General features: G+C 36.8%; 1 protein-coding gene across 8 annotated transcripts in view; it reads right to left on the bottom strand.

The window, feature by feature from the left end:
• The window catches only part of SLC4A7 (solute carrier family 4 member 7), an 85,149-nt gene that overhangs the window by 44,369 nt on the left and 20,434 nt on the right, over positions 1 to 20,346 (bottom strand). For all 8 annotated transcript variants that reach the window (XM_067470225.1, XM_060781891.2, XM_067470226.1 and 5 more), the window contains exons 2-3: positions 7,069 to 7,150; positions 624 to 767 (exon numbers count right to left, since the gene is read on the bottom strand). In XM_067470225.1, the coding sequence (XP_067326326.1) occupies positions 624 to 767; positions 7,069 to 7,150 (226 nt within the window). The remainder of the gene's footprint in view (positions 1 to 623; positions 768 to 7,068; positions 7,151 to 20,346) is intronic.

The raw sequence follows: 20,346 nt of genomic DNA, 5'->3' as shown, positions 1-20,346 counted from the left end.
CCTCCTATCAATCCCCTCCCCCCCGGCTCGGTTCTATACCTGTTACAATAACCTGTGTTTTAAATTGTGTTTTTAAACTGTTTTCTAATCTGCTTTTTAATAACAGCTTCACTGGGGGGCTGTGCGTCCCCTCCCAGGGCGCTTGTGCCCCACTTTGTGCTGGTCAGTGATTGTAATAAAGTTTTTGTATTGTATTGTTTTCTGTGTCCTTATTCAGAAAATTTCACCACACTTTCTATCCCAAAAAGCTTCAATGGCACCACCTTTTCCCCATGATAACTCTTCCAAGAGTGAATTTGCCTTCCTAGTGGTAGATTCCTCTCACTTCCTGTTATCTCAGTCCCATTCTTAACTAGGAATCATTTGTAAGTCAGATGTTTGTAACTCTGGGACTGCCTGTAATCTGTTTTCTTTCTGTTTTGTTTATCTATATTTAATGTTTCAAATAATGTTTTATCTACTGTATATCTAGCAGGCTGAAAGACAACAAACAAATACCACATGGTATCAAATTAAAAATTTCAGGTCTCTCAAAAATATAGTGAGAGGCAAAAACTGGATTTAAAATCTTCACCACTTAAGAAAATATTATTTAAAAATAAAGTACCAACCAAACCTCTTACCATAAGAGGGAGAATCTCGCCCATCTTCTCTATCAGTTTCCTTTTCTCTTCTTCTTCTATGATGTTTATGTCCACGATGTTTATGACGTCGTCGACCTTGTTTCCCAAAGGGAACGTGCACACCAATATACACAGCTCTGTGGCCTTGACCCCAAAAAGGTAGGCAACATGTTAGTCTAGTTTCCTTAATAAAGAAGGTGCTGGTCAGACAGCAAGTAATTGGTTTACTGATTAACTTCAATACTTCCTGGTCTGGAAAATTCATATCAACTATCTAAAGAAGAATTGACAATGTGTGTGTGTGGGCTCAGCACCCTCCAATGCAACCCCATCTGCACGCACAAACAGTCCAAGTCCATTTCTGGTTTTAAATTTTTCAATGTTTTCAACAGTGTTGAGTAATACTGCATTTTATGTAAAAGGCTTCCAGAAAAGGATAAAATTATTTTCACAAGTCCACTAGTTGAGGAATACTATAGAAATATTCTGTCTATGCAAGCTTAACCACACCTGCAGATAAAAGAAAGATGATCATCACTGGAAGGGAAGCTAAAGGAGAAAGAGAAGCTTTGTGAGTGTTTTTTTTTTCCAAAAGGAGAAAGTCTGCTTGAATGATATGATGGTTACATTGTGATCATATATTGGTGAAGAAGACATTTTTCTTCACACAACTCCTATTTATTCTTAACTGTGCACTTCAATGCAATGCAGAAGAATCCTATTCTATTTGAACCAGAAATTATGGCTATCAGCTTTCAAACAAGTTGGAATCCTGGATTGGGATGGGGAAAGAGTTCTGGGCTCTGTTAATCTGTTTTTATAACCAACCACATCCACGTCTAAATGTGCCACAGAACTATATCCTGAAAGAACAGCTGGTACAAGTCATCTTTTTTCCATGATATTACCAGAAGCCAACTTTCAAATGAATTACTAAATAGCATCATCGCCTTCCTCCCAACTAAGACCTCCAAGGCCTTTTATCCTGGCCAAAAGACAAGGAAAAGGTGAGCTGCCTCATCTAGCAGCTTCCAGGATTACAAATGCACTTTTTCATAGGACCAAGGTATCCCCTGAACTGTTTAAACATTAAAATATGTGCTTTTCAAGTTAGTACATTCTGTATTTCTGTGCAGCCCTGATGTCCTGGTCAGGAATATTGCCCTCCCCCAAAAATCTGTCAATCGTATTCATGTCTGTCTTTGTTCCTTTTCAAAACTCAGTTTAAGATTCTGATCTATTCCAAAACTGGCAGTCATTCGGTCAGGTTCAGGTGAAATGAGATATTGTGCTTAACTAGATCCTGGATTTCAATGAAGCATACAGAGAAAGAAAGGCCTACACAAATTGGCTAAAAAAAGCTTCTATGGTTTATTAAGCAACAGAATGATCATCCAAAAAGCAGTCCAAGTGCATGCCCATAAGAAGGTATACAACGGCTATTGTGCCTGTGCAAAAATATTTTGAATAACTGCATGACATTTTGCAATATTTATATTACAAAGGAAACAACTGAATCAATAAATGACCTTCAAAAATCCCACTTGCAGAATGGCTGCACATACTGATCCCAAACAAAGCTTGTTACAGAATTAGCTTAAACCAATCCTCAACAGCATTAATAAAGTGCAGGATACTAACTTTAGTACACACCGCTTCAAAGATAGTTGTTTAGTTTAATGAGACATGACTTTATCCAAGCTTAGTTGATGAAATCCACAAATGGATTTTAATAGTTAAGTTCATTAGTGGTGTCATTTTAAAATTTCTTTAAAAGAAACCCACTGCTTATTCTATTTACCATACTATTGCTCAGATCTCACAGCATGACACTCTTGTGATTTAGTGGGTTTTAAAATATCAAGTGCACTTCTAAAGAAATTCTGAGTCTGTTGCTTTGTGCATACTATCAACATTTTTTAAAGAAACAATCTAGATATTTCACCAATTTTTAATCTAAGATTTTAAAACAAATAAAAAATAATTTTGGCAAATGAATCAATACAAGTTTACAATTTACCAGGAAACAATCGTGCCTGTTTCAGTTAGTATGTTTTAAATGTATTAAAACTAATGTATTAAAATGTAGTTTTAATGTACAGATCCCAGTGTGTTTTTCTATACTGTATGGCCCGAGGTATTGGTTTCTCTCTTTCTTGTACAAATTACAACGAAACAGTACATGTGTAATATCTTCTACCTCTGACACTCCACAGACACAAAATCGTTCATTATATGGAACTTGGTTAAACCTTCCATGTTTGACCATTGTATCCAGCTGTTCAAATCTAGTTCTGGTAAATACCCTCCTGACGTATTCAGGCATTTCTGTCTTTAGATATTGGGCTGTTTGAAAAGTATGTTTAAATTTACTTAGCCATCTCAATGAGCCAGCTTTACTGAGGGTCGGAATATCTTCCTGAGCTTCTACATCCAGTATTCATTGTGCAACCATTTTTGGATCTAGTTCTTCTAGGAGATTTGGATAAAAGAAAGGAAATCCAGAACTCCGGTTGGCTAGCTGGCCATGCGGCAAGAGACTTCCTGCCACGCAGTTGGGCAAGGCATTTCATACATAGTGCCCCTATATCATGGTTTTTCTTTATCACGGGTGGTCCTGGAACATAACCCCCGCGATAAGTGAGGGAACACTGAACTCCCAATTCTGCTCTTGCTGTGGCAGCTGGGGCCCTTTTGTCCAATCCCAGAAAACTTTGCAGGTGCTGTGATTGTGATTGCTCTAATAATGGTATCTGATTTTGGTCCCAAACTTCAGCTCCGTTTATGAGCATGGGGTAACCTTAGTCTTATATACTTGAAAAAGTGGGTCTAAAGATCCTGGTTGGCTATGATTTGTTAATTTAACTACTTATTCCTAAACAATTCCTAATTATTTCTTTAGTCTAATTGTGGAGCATCTTACACAGTATAAAGGGGGGGGGGGTCCTGTCAAGAGCAGAAATCCATGCTAAAACACCTATAATATTTTTTTACCACGCAGTTTAAATGCATTTTTTCACTGCTAAACTACACCAGATGGTACAAGTCATCTTTTTCAAGGATGTGGTCACAAGACAGGTTTCATAACATAACCAAGTGCTGAAAAACCCCACTTACTGAACAAAATAGCATCACCATCTTCCTCCCACTAAGACCTTCATCATTATAAAGTGGCCAGTGCCAAGTTCTTTTTTTAAATACAAGTTTCACTTGTCATCTGTATGCTACAGTACAAGCCACTTTAACTAGTCTTATTTCTGTGGATATGATGTGCTCCCTGTTAAATGATTCTCTTTCTAATCAATTAACTCCCTTTCCCACAACTATCTGTAAAAAAATTAAGAGGGCAAGGAGATGAGTTCATATACAAATGAAATTGCATTTAAAACTTATTTCTATGTTGCTGTCACGTCACAAGACCAACTGAAGGTTATTGTGGGACTTCACATTATAAGGCTACGATATGCTTCTACACATTCCTCATTACTATAGACCCCTTTTCATTATTGTCTCCTAAGACGACATGCATAAAGCATATATAAACATGTAAAACAACACCAAAGTATCCACAACTGTGTCTGTCTTAGTTACACAATAGCTGCAGACTTTACAACTATTTTACCATCAGCAAAACTGTACCACTTCCTGGTGGTTAAAGCTACTTGAAAAAGCAGAACATTTTCATGCCCTTTTCATATGCAGATTGTGGCCTCTTTCAGGCGATCCTCCCAGCAGAAAAAGGAAGCTCCTCTGAAAGTTATCCATTTCCTCATTGTCATAGGAGTTTTTGGAGAAGTATCCAATTCTCAAATGTTAAGCCTTCTTTTACTCCTCTCCACCTAGACTCTTTCCACTCAGGAAACTCTCAAGAAGCAGTTGTAATATCTCTAACTTTATAGATGAAGGTACAGAGATATGCAAGTACCTAAATGAGATATCTGCATATTTTTGTAAGTGTCAAGCTCAATTGCTCCTGTCCAGCTGTTTCATTTTTTTTGTTGTTGTTTCAGGAGCAACTTGAGAAACTGCAAGTTGCTTCTGGTGTGAGAGAATTGGCCGTCTGCAAGGACGTTGCCCAGGAGATGCTGGGATGTTTTACAACCCTTGTGGGAGACTTCTCTCATGTCCCTGCATGGAGAGCCGGAAATGATAGAGGGAGCTCATCTGCGCTCTCCCCGGATTTGAAACTGCAACCTGTTGGTCTTCGGTCCTGCCGGCACAGGGGTTTATTTTGTTGTATTGTTGTACTGATGTTTTGATATGAATTTTTGATGTGAATTAATGGATACTGCTGTTTTAATTGACTAATGATCTGTTTTACACTGTTGAATTGGTTGTTAACCGCTCTGAGTCGCCTGAGGGCTGAGAAGAGCGTATACAAGTGAAGTAAATAAATAAATTAACCCACTGCACCTCCGGGGGCTCCTAGCTGTTTCATGAAAGTGCTGGTCAGAAGCAATGAGGCTCGATTCTTATTATAAGGGGCCAGAATAGACAGAAAGAAGTGTGAGCGTGTTATTGATCTAGACATCTAGAACAGTGGTGGACATAAAGCAGCTCTCCATGTGCTACTGGAGGAAACTTCCAGTATCTCTCATCACTGCCTGTATTATCTGGGATTGTACATCAATATCACTGCATCTGAGGAAGTAGATTAAAGTCTATGAATGCTTACGCTATCAATGTCTTTCTGTTACAAAATCCCTTTGCATACTTAAATTCCAGACTAATGGGGCTATGTATCTGAACATCTGGAAGACTTCACTTTGCCCATCCCTATTTCAGAGACTCCTCCTACCAGAAGGCAGAGATTATTTAGAGTCCAATAAAATGACCACAGATAGCTAGAATGATCCCTCATTTTCTCATGGGAGGGCCCTCGTGGCAAAGGTATCAGCATATAATCTTGTGTTATGCATCCATCTGCTGTTGGGCTTTTCAAAAATATAGCCACACAAAATCTCAACTCTAGCCTTCCATAACATCCTTCTTTAATCAAATTTAATTGTATATGGTTTATTTAATAGGATTCACATGTTTATTAGTGACAAACATTTTCCAAATGTTCAGCAAATCAAAAAAAAGAATAAATTAGTAGCTACCCTAGCTAGCATCTTTTAACAACTCTATAAGCAAAGCACAACACAACTGCAAGGATGTTCCCAGTCCACCTTTCCAGTTCTAAGACAGAGCAGAATGCTTGGATTTATTTCACTGTTATATTCTCAAGTCATAATTGCTTGTTCTAGAACCCAACACTAGAACATAAAACTCTGACTTCACTTTGAAGCAAAATGGGTTTGGAGCTGGAAAGGGACTGTCCTGATTTTATGCAATGCCAGGTGGCAAGTTGCATTTTGAGGAGATGTGTGACAAACTATATTTTGATTCACTACAGTAGCAGTTCTACCAGTGTGTTCCGTGGTGCCCTTGAGGCTCTGTGAGACATACTGAGAGGCTCCATGCTTCCCTCCTCCTCATTCTTCAAGAGAACATGTCAAGCTTCCCTCCTCCTCCTCCTGCTCCAAGAGTGCATGGTTGCATCGCCATGCTGCTTCCCTCCTCCTCCTCTTCCTTCCTCCTGCTCCAAGAGCACACATCAAGCTTCCCTCCTCTTTCCTCTTTCTCCTCCTGCTCCAAGAGCGCAAGATGGCAGGATTGTCTTCCCACAACACAGACATTTTCCCCATCGTCTTTCTTGTTTCCAGTACTCTATTTCCCTCCCAACGTTCAGGGGATGTTTTGATTGTGCTATTAAGGCTTGGTAGAAGGGAGTTGGACTGGATGGTCCTGGGGTTGTTCCTATTATTATTATTATTATTATTATTATTATTATTATTCTTACAGTGGTCATCTGTTGGGGATGCTTTGATTGTGCTTTTACTGCATGGCAGAAGGGGTTAGACTGGATGCCCCCTGGGGTCTTCATTTGAAATACTGTTAAGTTTATATTGGCTAAAATTGCTATTTATTTTAAATATTGTATTATTCTTTATTTCCATTTTTGAAATGAGATATGAAAACTATGCATATCAATTTGATCATTTTTTTCAATTACTTCACACAAACACTTTCTATCCATCTGCCACTGGCCCAACACATCTGTCAAATTTTAAAATGCAATGCAGCCTCTGTGTCCAAAAATCTGCTCATGGCTGAAATATATACATTATAGATAATAATATAATATAACATAACATAACATTTATTAGGGCTCCACAAGAAACTTTTGCTTTAAAATGGGCTCTATGGCTGAAAAAGTTTGAGAGCCCCTGCACTATATAAATCATGTCTCTTAATAGCATCAGTGAAAATTTATCAGTGTAAATGTTACAAAAGTAATCACAATCTCCTTACTTAACACAGCAAAAGGGGGATTAGAATTCTTATTTTATGTTCCTTTTACATACTTGAAAAATACTACTAATGGAATAAAAAAACTTACTTTCAAGTTCTTCTTTCTCAAAATTTGTGGTGATTGTAGAGCTAATTTTACCTGTATCCACAACAGCTTCTTCATCATGACCCTAAAGTGGGAAAAAGATAGATGAAGAGCTTAAATTTCCTAATTTAATCATATGTTCATTTTTCTAAATACCAGTGTGATGAATTTTCTGAAATGCTTTGGTACAGAAATCGCATACTGTTCAATGTTACATGAATCCATAGTAAGATAAGACTAATTCAAGAAGTTAGATATTTTCAAATTGAATCAAAATATGGTACTGTACTTGCATAATAATAACATGCAAGAACAATAAAGCAGGAGGTAACTGTCATCACCACATGCTCAAAGTAACCTAAAGTGTACACCATTTCCACTATGCATGCCAAAGGCTTACAGTTCATATCTCTTTCATTCTCAGAAACCTTTCTCATACTTTTCAGAGAAGAACCTAATAAAATTTCAATTTGTTTGCCCTCATCCAGATCATCACAGCTGCCAGGCACCAATTCAGGACCTGGACAGTCTTCTTAGGAGTAGGTGGAAAAGACAAGAGTTGGATGTCATCTGCGTACAGATGGCATCAAACTTCAAAATTCCAGATGATTTCTCCCATTAGTTTCCTGTAGATGTTAAATATGGGGGACAATACAAGCCCTGTAGGACCCCACAGGACAAGGATTATGAGGCTGAGCAGGTGTCCCCTACAACATCTTTCAGGAGCAATCGTCCAAGAAGGACCGGAGACACTGCAAGATAGTACCACCAAGTCCCATTCCCACAAGGTGCTCCAGAAGGATACAAAGTTATCGAAGGACGCAAAGAGGTCCAAGAGAACCAACAGGGACACACTCCCCCTGTCAAGTTCCCTCCACTAAGGAGACCAAGACTGTCTCGGTTCCATGACCCGGTCTGAAGCCTCTGCCTGGATAATGGAACAGTACCAAAATTTCATATGGCTTGTGTGACTTGAGTGGGCAGAGAACAAGAATTATAGGGACTCTTGCAGAAAAGGAAAAACGAAACAAGTATAATTTTAGGGAATGTTGAAACTTTGATTCTAAACATCGCTATGTAGATCTTCAACAGATTTAGGCTTCAACTTAAAGGGGACATTACAGTGTTTATATTATGAAAAATAAATTTCTGAGGAACTGAAAACATTAAAAGATTAATGTTTATAATTTATTTATTGTCAATATATATTGGTAGAATAGACTACTCAACTTAATTTTATATTAATGTTTTCTGTTTGGGTTGTTGTAAGTTTTTTTGGGCTATATGGCCATGGTCTAGAGGCATTTTCTCCTGACGTTTCACCTGCATCTATGGCAAGCATCCTCAGAGGTAGTGAGGTCTGTTGGAAGTAGGAAAATGGGTTTATATATCTGTGGAATTACCAGGGTGGGACAAAGGACTTTTGTCTGCTGGAGCTGTTTTCTGTTTGGCTTCCATCTTTTAAAGAGTTAACCTGTAGGTATGTCTTTTTCTAAAAACTAAAGTTAATTGTCAATAGCATAGCATTGCAAAGAATGAAAAAGTAAAACAGGGGAAGAGTTGCACAAGGAAGTCTGGGCAATGTGTTTAAATTAATATCTATCTCAAATCTTGCCATAGCTGTAGTCCTAATGGGAGATTGAAGGCATCAACACAATCTCTCATCAGCTCTCTGGGGGTTGGAGAGAGGAGAAGAGTATTAAAATCCCTACCATCATCAAGAAACACACAAGAGATCAGGATAGCACAAGCTAACTCTGCTCCATACTGCTAACACAATTGTTTGGATCACTGCATTGCAAGTATAATCTCCACAAGACTTCCTTCAAGCCCTGGTGTGGTAGAGTTGATCTTATTTCATTTGTTCAGTCCCAAGCCCACTTGCTGAACACAAACATAAAACCATAACAAGACTCTCTTTTCCTTCATTGACTCATATCTTGAGGTCAAGAATACATGTGTCAGCTTGTTTCTATGTTTCCACAGAAGGAGTGTTTTTGAGTGCCTTTGTCCTCATGAGACAGAGGAGGAACTAGTGACCTTTTTCAGGGCTTGACAGAGCTATATTTGGGGGGGATTAACTTGTATTTACATTCTGCAGAATTCCCCTCCTACTCCAAACCTGGAGGTAAAGAAAAGAGCAGAGGATTGTCTCTTGACCTTACAGCACTTTAGAGCTGGCAGAGAAAGCAACAACATTGGTAGTAATGACGTTTTGGTTTTATTAAACTCTGGATATAATGCTAGTGCAACACCAAAGCTGGTCAAAATATGATGACCTCCAATACAATACTAGTTTAGTCAATGCAAGTTGTATTAAACATTTTACGATGATTCATGAAGAATAAAGTATACACAGTCTCAGCAATTTAAGCATTCTTTCGTTGTTGTTATTATCTTCAAGTAATTTTGTTTTGATGTTGACGCTAAGGCTATTATCAAAGGGGAAACCAACAAGATTTGTTCACAGTAACTGAATAGGTTATCTTCTTTGCCTTCATTTTTCCTTACTATGATATAAATTAGCTACAACTTAATATTAATAAATATTTAAACAAACCTAATTTGCAAGTAAAGCCTTAAATCAGTGGCTCTTAACCTGTGGGCTGCGGCCCAGCAGTGGACCACAAGAACAAAAATACAGTACACAAACCTCCTTCCTCTTTATTTTATTTTATTTCTGCTCCTTTCCGCAGAACTGACAAGCCCCTCCCCTTTTGGTGATAATTATCAGAGAGTGGTCTCTGGCCAAAGTGGTCCCTGGTCAAAGTGTTCTCTGGTCAAAGTGGTCCCTGCTCAAAGTGGTCCTTAGTCAAGTGGCCCCTGGTCAAAGTGGGCCCTGGTCACTAGGGAACCACTGCTTTAAATAAGCCGCCTTGAATGCACCTTGATTACTCCCATAATCAAAGATTTCCATTCAACAACATCAAGCTTTTAGGGAGGTATATTTACCAATATGTATATAGCTTGTTAAATTAACAGTGGGAAAATGTGAATGTGACTTCTTAATAAAGGTATAATCTTTAATCCACGTACACTACTGCGACCAAGCAAAAAAAAAAATCCGCATTTTTCTGATTCAGCACAGTCTGAATTCCCCTCTTCACTGTGAGTTTTCCCATATCATATTTTAGACAGCAGGCTTCTCAGAGCAGGGCTTGTTCTCTTGTACTTTATAAAGTGTGCACTAAATGAACTGTTTGTTCACATTATCTGCTTCTATTGCTACATTATTTGATACAGGCAGCATTTTGGCTTAGGACGGAATGCAGTCTTATCTATAAAAGATAAACCTCTCCTCCATTAGGAGATCTGTCATAGAAGCACATCTTGAAACCTTGCTGGAAAGCAGCTGAATTTTTTTTCAGTAAACAAAGTATTGTGGAAGGAAATGAGAGTCCATTTGAAAGTAATTTACAAAATGACAAGGACATCCATTTTAATGTTAATAAATGTTGTAGTAACATCATATTCACAGACAAAGCCAGATTTAATTATGCTAATATTTTAACTAGTACTTGGGTTCACATTACAGTGTCATTCTCTCAACTTCTCAATGTTAAGATTAATATAAATTGACAGTCTCAAATATAATATATGAAAGTTTCAGGAATAGTTCAAAGATTTCTTTATTACATTTCTACCCAATCCTTTCTTCTATCAAGGAGACAACATGCATCAGCTCAGTTTGCAAGAATCAGAGACTAGCTTAATAAGTTAAGGCAGTCATAATTCCTAGTCAGCAGTGTCATGTTGTCTGATGCTGCGCCAATGTATCTAAAGGGCACCAGCTTGGGAATGGCAGAGCTAAGATATACACAAGTATTCCACATCCAGATACAGCTTCATCGTACTTTCCTTTCTCTGAGGGAGCAAACAACTATTAACCACATACACCTGCTATATCTGGACAAGTATCCCAATATTAATAACTTTCAAAAAAGCCTGAATATGAAGCCATGATTTGAACTTTGTTTCTCTGTTCTGGCTTCCACATTAGGCACAATTCACCATTTCACTATGGCTAATTCTGGCTTCCTGACACGTGTCATGGAGAACAAGTAACTTCGTTTATTTATGAATTAAGATATTTATAATCTACATATTATTCCATGATCTCAGGACAGTTCAGTGTGCTAATGTATATATTCACTGCCCAATCACATAGAGGAAGAGTGATATGTATGGGTATTGGCCACTCACGTGAGGGATGAGTGATGCATATGGCCACTTTGCTTATGAGATTATAAGTAGTGATTCGATCATCCAGATGTAAAGTCTCCTGTTTCAGCAAAATTGTGGCATATGCCACACATACCTTGGGATGTATGAACCCACAACTAGTAGCAGAGAATAATGATTCTAAGAAAATGCTGAAAATAGTTGCAGACTCCATCCAAACAAGACAGATAGCATCTTCCTTATTTAGGAATGCTAACATTATATGGGTGTGGTCTACAAATAATTATTTTAGATATTAAAAACAAAGCAAACATCTCCAAACAATATAAAATATTTTTCACATCAACAAATATTCTTAAAATTAGTTTGTCAGTCACCTGCTCTCAAGCTCATGATCTAAACAAGAATAATAGATGGTAGAATGGAAAATAAGTTCAGCCATTCCTGGATGCTCTCCTTCATCCTCAGAGGCTTCGAACAATGGCAACTGGAGAATGGAAGAGGGTTTCTGACCAGTTGCCAAAGCCTAGGAACAACAGAGCTGTGCCGAGCTGCTCTTCACTCCCTCAGCGACCATAGTTTAGCAACTAGGATGTAGAAAGAGACTCTCACCAATCTTTTCTCCTCTCTTCTCTCCCCTCTGAGGATACATGATTTCCTCGATGTATTTTGGACAAAAAGCAAGATTTGGTGGAGGCAGATGGAGAACCAAAGATAATTACATGATACAGTATTAGAAATGTTAGAAAATTATGAAACTGGTAAATTAACTGAGTGTATTTCTGAGTGTGTGTGTATTTCTAATTTTAGCAGATATATAATCCAACATATAATTTGATTACTGTTGATGTGGTTTTCTATGAGAAAAATAATAATAAAACAACTCCCACGAAGCATAAAAATTAGCACAAGTTTAGGATGTTGTTTATACTGACACTAAAATTTACTGTCTTTAAGTCACTGATATGAAACAGAGGGCCTTTTCTAGCTTACACATAAGGGAGAAGAAACACATCTATAAAGATTAGATTACAGAAAGGCATGCATGCCCTTGTAAACCCTGCTCTTATGTTGCAATGTATTCAATATGCAGAGAGTATTCCAAGAATAACCACTAAAAGATATTTCTGTCTTACATATCTAATTGTTGGATCTCATTCTTTGGGGGTATATATTTGAAATAAAACAAGGTGGTAAAATTCATTAGATTTGGAAAATAAATTTCCAGTATTACTACAATCTATTATCTAAAATTAAATAAAACAGTTCTAATACTACAAGCAGAACTTTTGAGAGCCAGGTTTCTAATTACTAATATGTATATCAAAAAGCCTTAATACACTGCTGATTTTGCAACATATAAAGACATTCATCTTCTGTTCTTCTGTCTCATTTCTTTATCTGAAAAATAGCCATCTTAAAGATAATGTCACATATTCATAAAACACTTCCTTCACCAAACAATATTATTTATCAATATAGGTGCCCTGCTAAATATGTTGAAACATCTGTATGCCAATGGTAAACAATAACATGATCACGACAAGGAGGTTAGAGTAACAACTGTGGTGGAGTTATCAAAGAATCACAAATTGAATATTTTCAGTGTTACCTAAGCACGAGATCCTGTCTGATCTTAAAAGCTAACAAGGGTCAACCCTGGATAACCTTTTGATTGGAAACCTCCAATAAATACTATATTTCAAAGGAAGAGATTGAAAGAACCAGCCATGAGTGCTCTTTGCCTAAGAAAACCCTATAAAGTTCATGCACTCAACTCACCATAAATACAGCTGACTTGAATGCGCACACACACACACAGTTTGTGTTACGTTTCAGATTGAATCCTTGACATTTAACAACTCTGCATACTGGAAATAACTGTAAGATTTATTTCTGTTAATTTCCTTTCTAGCTTGAATCTGTTCCAATCTCCACCAGTTCTTTCACTGTAACTTTTTTGAGGACTGACAATATGCACTCAAACATAAGCACTTCCTTGTAAGATCATATTCAGGGTCCAAATTATTGTTTTTTAAAAAATATTTTTGTAACTCAACCACAAAATGATTTATGCTTCTATTTATAATGACAAATATCATAAATGTTTTAAACACTAAAGCAAAAATGGTAACTATCTAGAATACACTCGTGAGTAGTGACCTGTACATCTCAGATGGTTGTGAATTGAGATTTTTTAGCTGTTATCTGTTGTCAAATATTTCATCTTGAAAGATGTTTGGACTTAAATTACTCCTAACCTAACAAATGATAGAAGCTATTCTTGTGTAGAGACAAAACTACCTTTTCGAATTTTATTTAAGAAACTATATAGCCCACCTTTCCAAGTCATTTATCTCATTTCGAATAGCTTACAACATACAAAGATAAAATAAAAATGAACAACATAAACACAGAATTGCCTTTTCAGAGAAATGTCTACAAATCTGTCCAACAAAACAAATGCTACTAGAATAGGAAAAAAATTAACTCATCAGCAGAAACAGTAAAAGCTAAACACATCTCACATAAGATAGTGCTGAAAATACAAAGGTGTCTCACATCCTGGCCAATCATCCCTCATTGAAGAAGATGACATAGAAAGGAAGTTTCAACAGTTGTAAAGAAATGGGCATGATGGTGATATTTTTCATCATGAGACATCCAATATGAACACATATGTATAGTTTGAGGGAAATGATATACTGATGCAATGTATTGTTTGGCATTTAAGTTACTGTTGAAGTAAACATTACTGAAACCTGATCAATGATTAACCTTTTTTCGTGTGAGAGAATTGGCTATCTGCAGAGACATTGCCCAGGACACTCCTGGATGTTTTTCCATCCTGGGGAGGCTTCTCTCATGTCCCTGAATGGGAAGCTGGAGCTGATAGATTCGTACCACTGACCTTCAGATCAGCAGTTCAACTGGAACAAGGGTTTAACCCATTTTATGCCTGCTATGAGTGATACCATGAACATTTAAAATGCAGGTTAAATTGATGCTGTCTTAAATGTAAAACTGCCTTAGAAAACTCTTTAAAATTTAATTTAATAATACAGCTGTAATTAACTGGGATCAGGCTTTAAACTGTTGCTCCACCAATATTGCATCAGCTCCTTCTTTAGTTGCAATCTCCATTCAAAGTATTGGTTGGATTTTAAGAGATTGGAACTAAACTTCTTATTTCCAATGTTCCTGCTCAGAGGTCTTTCTTCAGGTAACTTTGGCACTATAGATGTAGGGGATAGCTAGTGATATACATTACACAACACAAGAATCTTTTCCCAAAGGAGGGTTACCTAGGGCTTCCCTCAACATCACAGCAGCATTAGGCAATGGCAGTATGTATTTATTTATTTAGGAGACTTTTATGCTGCCTTTCTCCAGGTGGACACAAAGTGGTTCACAACATTTTAAAATATACATAGTAGGATAAGACCATTAGCTAAAATAAATAATAAAAGATCCAGAAATAATCCATAGCATTATAAACAATGAATAGTTAAAAACAGATCTAAAATTCCTGTACAACCAAAATCAAATAAAAATCTTTATTAAGGTCATAGACCAGCATAAGGAGAGTGGAGCACTGTCTCATAAAAGCATTGTACATTAAAATCTAAAAGGTCAATAAAGACCATAAAGTGCTGAAATCAGTTAAATGCTTTTCCAATCAGTAAAGTCTTTATGCCTTTTCTAAAATTATTTATTTATTTACAATATGTCTATCCTGCCTTTCTCAAACCCAAAGATGACTCAAGGCGGCTTACAACCAGGCAGCAATTTGATACCTAACAATATACAATTAACAGAATTAAAAATACATTCAATAAAACATACAAAACCAATGCCTTCATTCTTAGTCTCATTGTCCATAAATTGTTATCTGAGCCATTCCAATGTTCACTTCAGAAAAAAGGTATTGGGGATATTCTAAAATATATCAGTAGCATCTGTTTTATCTCAACTATCTGTGCTTATGCTTCTCTAAACATTTTAATAATTTTATAGGGTGGTTGTGACAACTTGTAATTGATTTTTTTTTGTAAGCTGCCCTTCGAAGTTGATTGAATGTTGCAATATAAATACCTAATCACATATATCTTTTAAAATTGTGGACTAGCTTATTTGTTATATTTAAAGAGGTAAACTTTGTTTTTAAAGTGGTGTTTTGGAATATCTGGAGTTAAAGCTAATATAATTTTACTTAACACTGGTCAGTTGGCATAGCTGTTGCAATCACAGTGTTGCCATTTTCAGTTCTTTCCATCTTAAGTTCTGCCCATCTCAAATTCCAATATTGTAGCCAGTATTTTATGTTCATGTGGGCATGTGAGGCTTCAAAGTATCTGTTGACTTATGATGACCCTGTGTTTCTTTTTCTAAGCCATAAGTCAAAGGTCAGTTTCCAAAGATCTATTTCAAGGTTCTCTTGGCAGCATATTCTACTTTTTGTCTTTGGAAATCCCTTGACAGTTTCCCATGGAATATTATAAAATGCCTTCAATTTCAGATGCAGTTTACTGTGTGATATGTGGCTCAGTTTAAGTGCTTGAAGGACTCTTCTGGTTGTTGTTGTGTTCCCAACCATAATTAGATATGCTGGTGTTTTGGGTTTTTTGACAGCCTTGTACAATCTGGGGTTTTGGTATTGAAAAACCTAACTTCCATCCATGTTTCAAAAACATTCTTAGAGAATTACTTTGAACTGATTTTCAACAGCAGGCAGAAATAATTTTCTAAACTTCTGCTGCATTCAGACAACATAGTGCCTTCTATACTACAATACCAAATTTGCAGAACTCTCTCCTACAATTGCTTACTCAGCATTTGCATTTGAATTTGTATCTACACCACAGCCTCAATTTGATTTGAGAAATGACTGGGTATATCTTTTAGAAGTTACACAATCTTGACCACAATGACAACTCCCAATGTGTATTGTTGAAGGCTTTCATGGCCAGAATCACTGTGCTGTTGTAAGTTTTTCAGGCTGTACAGCCATGTTCCAGAAGCATTCTCTCCTGATGTTTTGCCTGCATCTATGACAGGCATCCTCAGAGTCTGTGAGGTCAGACCTCACAACCTCTGAGGATGTCTGTCATAGATGTAGGTGAAACCTCAGAAGAGAATGCTTCTGGAACATGGCCATAGAGCCTGAAAAACTTACAACAACCCAACTCCCAATATGTCTTGGAAGATTTAAAACAAGAAAGAAGATAACAGGAAGAAGAGAAAGATAACCCCATCCCACTTTATAAAGATTTGAGATATTGAACATTTGTATACTTGTTTTTATATTATTTTAATTAATATAAAATAAATATTCACACCTAGCTCCAATAGACAAAGAGTTCTTTCTCCCACCCTGGACTTTCCACAGATATGTATACCCAATGCTCCTAATTTCCAACAAATCTCACAACCTCTGAGGATGCTTGTCACAGATGAAGGCGAAACATCAGGAGAGAATGCTTCTAGAACATGGCCATACAACCCGAAAAACCTACAACAACCCAGTGATTCCAGCCATGAAAGCCTTTGACAATACAACACCTTTAATACTTAGAAAATGAAAGCATTTTGAAGGAGTCAAATGCTCTAGATAACACTTAAACCAAAGATACTCAGAAAGAGATTAACCACAGATGAACTATTCCCTCTCCTCTTGTAATCCTAATACTCTCAAGAAGGAGGCATTCTTCTCCTGCATAACAACTTAACAAGCAGGCAATTATTATCCATATTTATATACCTAACTTCAGAAAGAATAGATAAAATCTAACACTAATGCTACAATAAGGAGGGTTATTCAATCACATTATATAAGTTTTTACCACCTCCCTCTCCCACATACACTTATATAAAATTCTTAATACTGACTCCTACAATTTGCCGCTGCTTCTCAGAAATCCGTCTTTTCCAGCCATGGCATATTTAGCAGATATAAATTACATTTTTATCAAAGTATTTTTATTGTATGCCACCCAGGAAGATATAAAAAGCCAATAAATAGATTTTAAATGCAGACATGCACTACACATTTTAAAAGATGCTGAATCTCACCATCAAGGTCAAATGTCACCTTTTAAAAACTCACTTTGAACATTCAGAAATCTTTTGTACAATTTCACAAAATCCCCTATGTCAAAATTGCAAGGAAATGTTTATCTCATCCTACTTTCAGAGAACCAATTTAGGTATTGTTTTAAAATTACATTATTGTACATCCCCATGTTTACAAATATAAAAGAGTTCTTGGGGAGGGGGGCGCCTGCTAGACTCATATTTTATCCCAGATTATAAATTCAGATTTAGGTTTGCATTACTCAGTAGTATAGACTCATTCCAATATTAATGGTGAGTCTAATATTTCACTTTGGAACGTTTTAATTCAATTTATATTGCCTTAAGAATTGCAGCAATCAACACACTGCAATATAGGTCAGCATTCCCACATTGTAGATTACACTATAGACTGTGAGAGAATGCCTTGCCTAAGGCTGGTTAGTGCATGGTAGTGGTAAGACTCAAAGCCATGAGTCACTACTTAGCTCTCAGTATCTGCCTAAATAAAATCCACTATTATATATTAAATATTAAAAACCTGATTTTAAAATATGCATGGCATATTTGGCAAACTTGGCTAGCAGGTTTTATATCCCACTTTAGTTCAGATGAGTTCAAAGTAGCTAATGCATATTACCAACCCCTGAAGAGAAAGGGAAAGACAAGACAGTAAAAAAGTAAGTACTAAAATCAATATTCTGACAAGACAATACCATTCATTGAATTCACTCATAGCATGAATGTATTCTGAAAGTGGAAGTTTCATACAATGACTCATCAACTTGTTAAGGAGAATCAAATTACACATCTCTTCAAACAGAAGAAGCAAAAAGTAAGAGCTTACCATATGCCCTTTTTCTTATCCTAATTATTATTATTACTATCATCATTATTTATATTCCACCTTCCTCCCCATGGGGACTCAAGGTGGCTAACATCTATCCACACTAAACAGTTTTAAAAGAACAATACAAACGTTTTAAAACAATTAAATAGTGTGGTAAAAACAGAATTAAAATACAACACAATAAAATGGTTTTTAAAACTCAAATATCTTCTAAATATCTTGATCTTGAGCCATGAATGTTTAAGATCAGTATATTGAATTTGAAACATAATGGAAGCCACCACAGTTGTTTCAATGTTAGCATCACAGGTTCCCAAAACGTAGTCTCCCTTTATAGCTACAATACAGTGTTTTGTAGTTTTTAGACACTTTTCAAAGCAGTTTAGGAACTCACTGAAGTAACCCAGATGCAATATAGCTAGGACCTATGTCACCACAGCCTACAACCAAAACATATGGCAATCCATTATACAACAAAGTAATATCATAAAGGACAATTCTACTCTATAGGAGTAAAAAATACTCACAATATATAATCAGGTTTTCACAAATAGTATTGCTTCACATACTCTATACTTTTTAGTTTAAAAAAAACACACACACACCCCAAAGAAATGTGGGTCAACTTATCCATGAGTCAATGAGTAAAGGACCTTAACTTTTTATCAGAAGAGGATAAAGCAAAGTGGCAAAAATCAAAAGCTTTGCCCTAAAAGAAGCACCGACCTCATCTACTCTCTATGTCAGGGGTTCTCAAACTCTTTGAGCCACAAAGTCCTTTTTGAAGCAAGAGTTTATCATGGAACCCCAATGAATGTTTATATATATATTATAATGTGTATATATCAGACATGGGCAAACTTTTTGACACATTGCATTATTATTACCAAGGCTGGGCCGGTGGCAAATGGACAGAGAGTGTTTGTGTGGACTAACTGGAAAAAATGAACAAATTCTTATGCTCACTGCACATATCTTGTTTGTAGTGCAAAAAGACAGACAGACAGACAGACAGAAAGGAAAAAAATACAATATTTAAAATGAAGAACAATTTTAACCAGTATTTCAGTGGACAACCCCAGGGGCCATCCAGTCCAAACCCCTTCTGCCAAGCAGGAAAAGTACAATCAAAGCACCTCTAATAGACAGCCACCCAGCCTTGGTAATAATAATAATAGTAGTAGTAGTAGTAGTAGTAGTAGTAGAAGCTCCAGGGGCCATCCAATCCAACCCCATTCTGGTATGCAGAAAAGCAAAATCAAAGCACCCCCTGATCTGTGGGAGGGAAATAGGGTTTTGGAAGTAAGTAAGGCAAGGGGGAAAGGCTGTTGGTTGTGGGAGGGGGGAAGACTTTTGGCGCCACAGGGTTGGTGAGGGAGGAGCTGGAAAGAGGAGATAACACTTGGAGGGAGGAGGAAACTGTGGAGCTCCTCAACGTGATTCATGAAGCCCCAAGGGCTCCACCAAGAACACTTTGAGAACCACTGCTCTATGCCATGGTGCCACTCCTGGCATTTTTGAATGCCCTGACAGGAGAATTGCAGCAATGGCAACAGATCTTTTGATACTTCTCTTGAAAGAACTGGAGCTTTGTCTTCTCGGTAGAAGAACTCTTAACCTTCAGATTAAACCTTAAAACCTGACCTCCACTTATGCATGAGTAGAAACAGTAAGTATCTCTAACAAAAGACACTGACAATTATGGACCTTGTCAAGGAGGACATATTGCTAAATAAAAGTTTTTCTCTGGAAGGACCCAATGGAGAGAGGCTGGCCCAAATCAATAATTCTGAACAGACTAACTTCAATACTTACTTCACACTAAATAAGGCTAACACAAATGTATTTACTTTCTTACCTAGCACCTTAGTCTCTTAGGACAGTTACAAACAATAAGAAAGGCATAGCAACTATCAAGAACAGCATACCTATATTTTTCCCATGACAAGCAAACATGTGAATGGATATAATATAATTATATAATACAATTAAAATTAGAGCTTCCCATTTTACAAGTCCCTGGTAGCAAGAAAGGGAAACATGAAGCATGACCATGCTACGTAATATTACATCTGCTGTAATCCTGTTGTTTGAATGGGAGAACTAAATGATTTTAAGTGATTATCTTGAATTAACCAAAGTGATGAAGATCTGAACTTGGAGTTTCTTATGAATAT

Source organism: Anolis sagrei, chromosome 6 (genome assembly GCF_037176765.1).
Source record: "Anolis sagrei isolate rAnoSag1 chromosome 6, rAnoSag1.mat, whole genome shotgun sequence".
NCBI classification, from domain to species: Eukaryota; Metazoa; Chordata; class Lepidosauria; order Squamata; family Dactyloidae; genus Anolis; species Anolis sagrei.
This window is presented reverse-complemented; position numbering and strand designations above follow the sequence as displayed.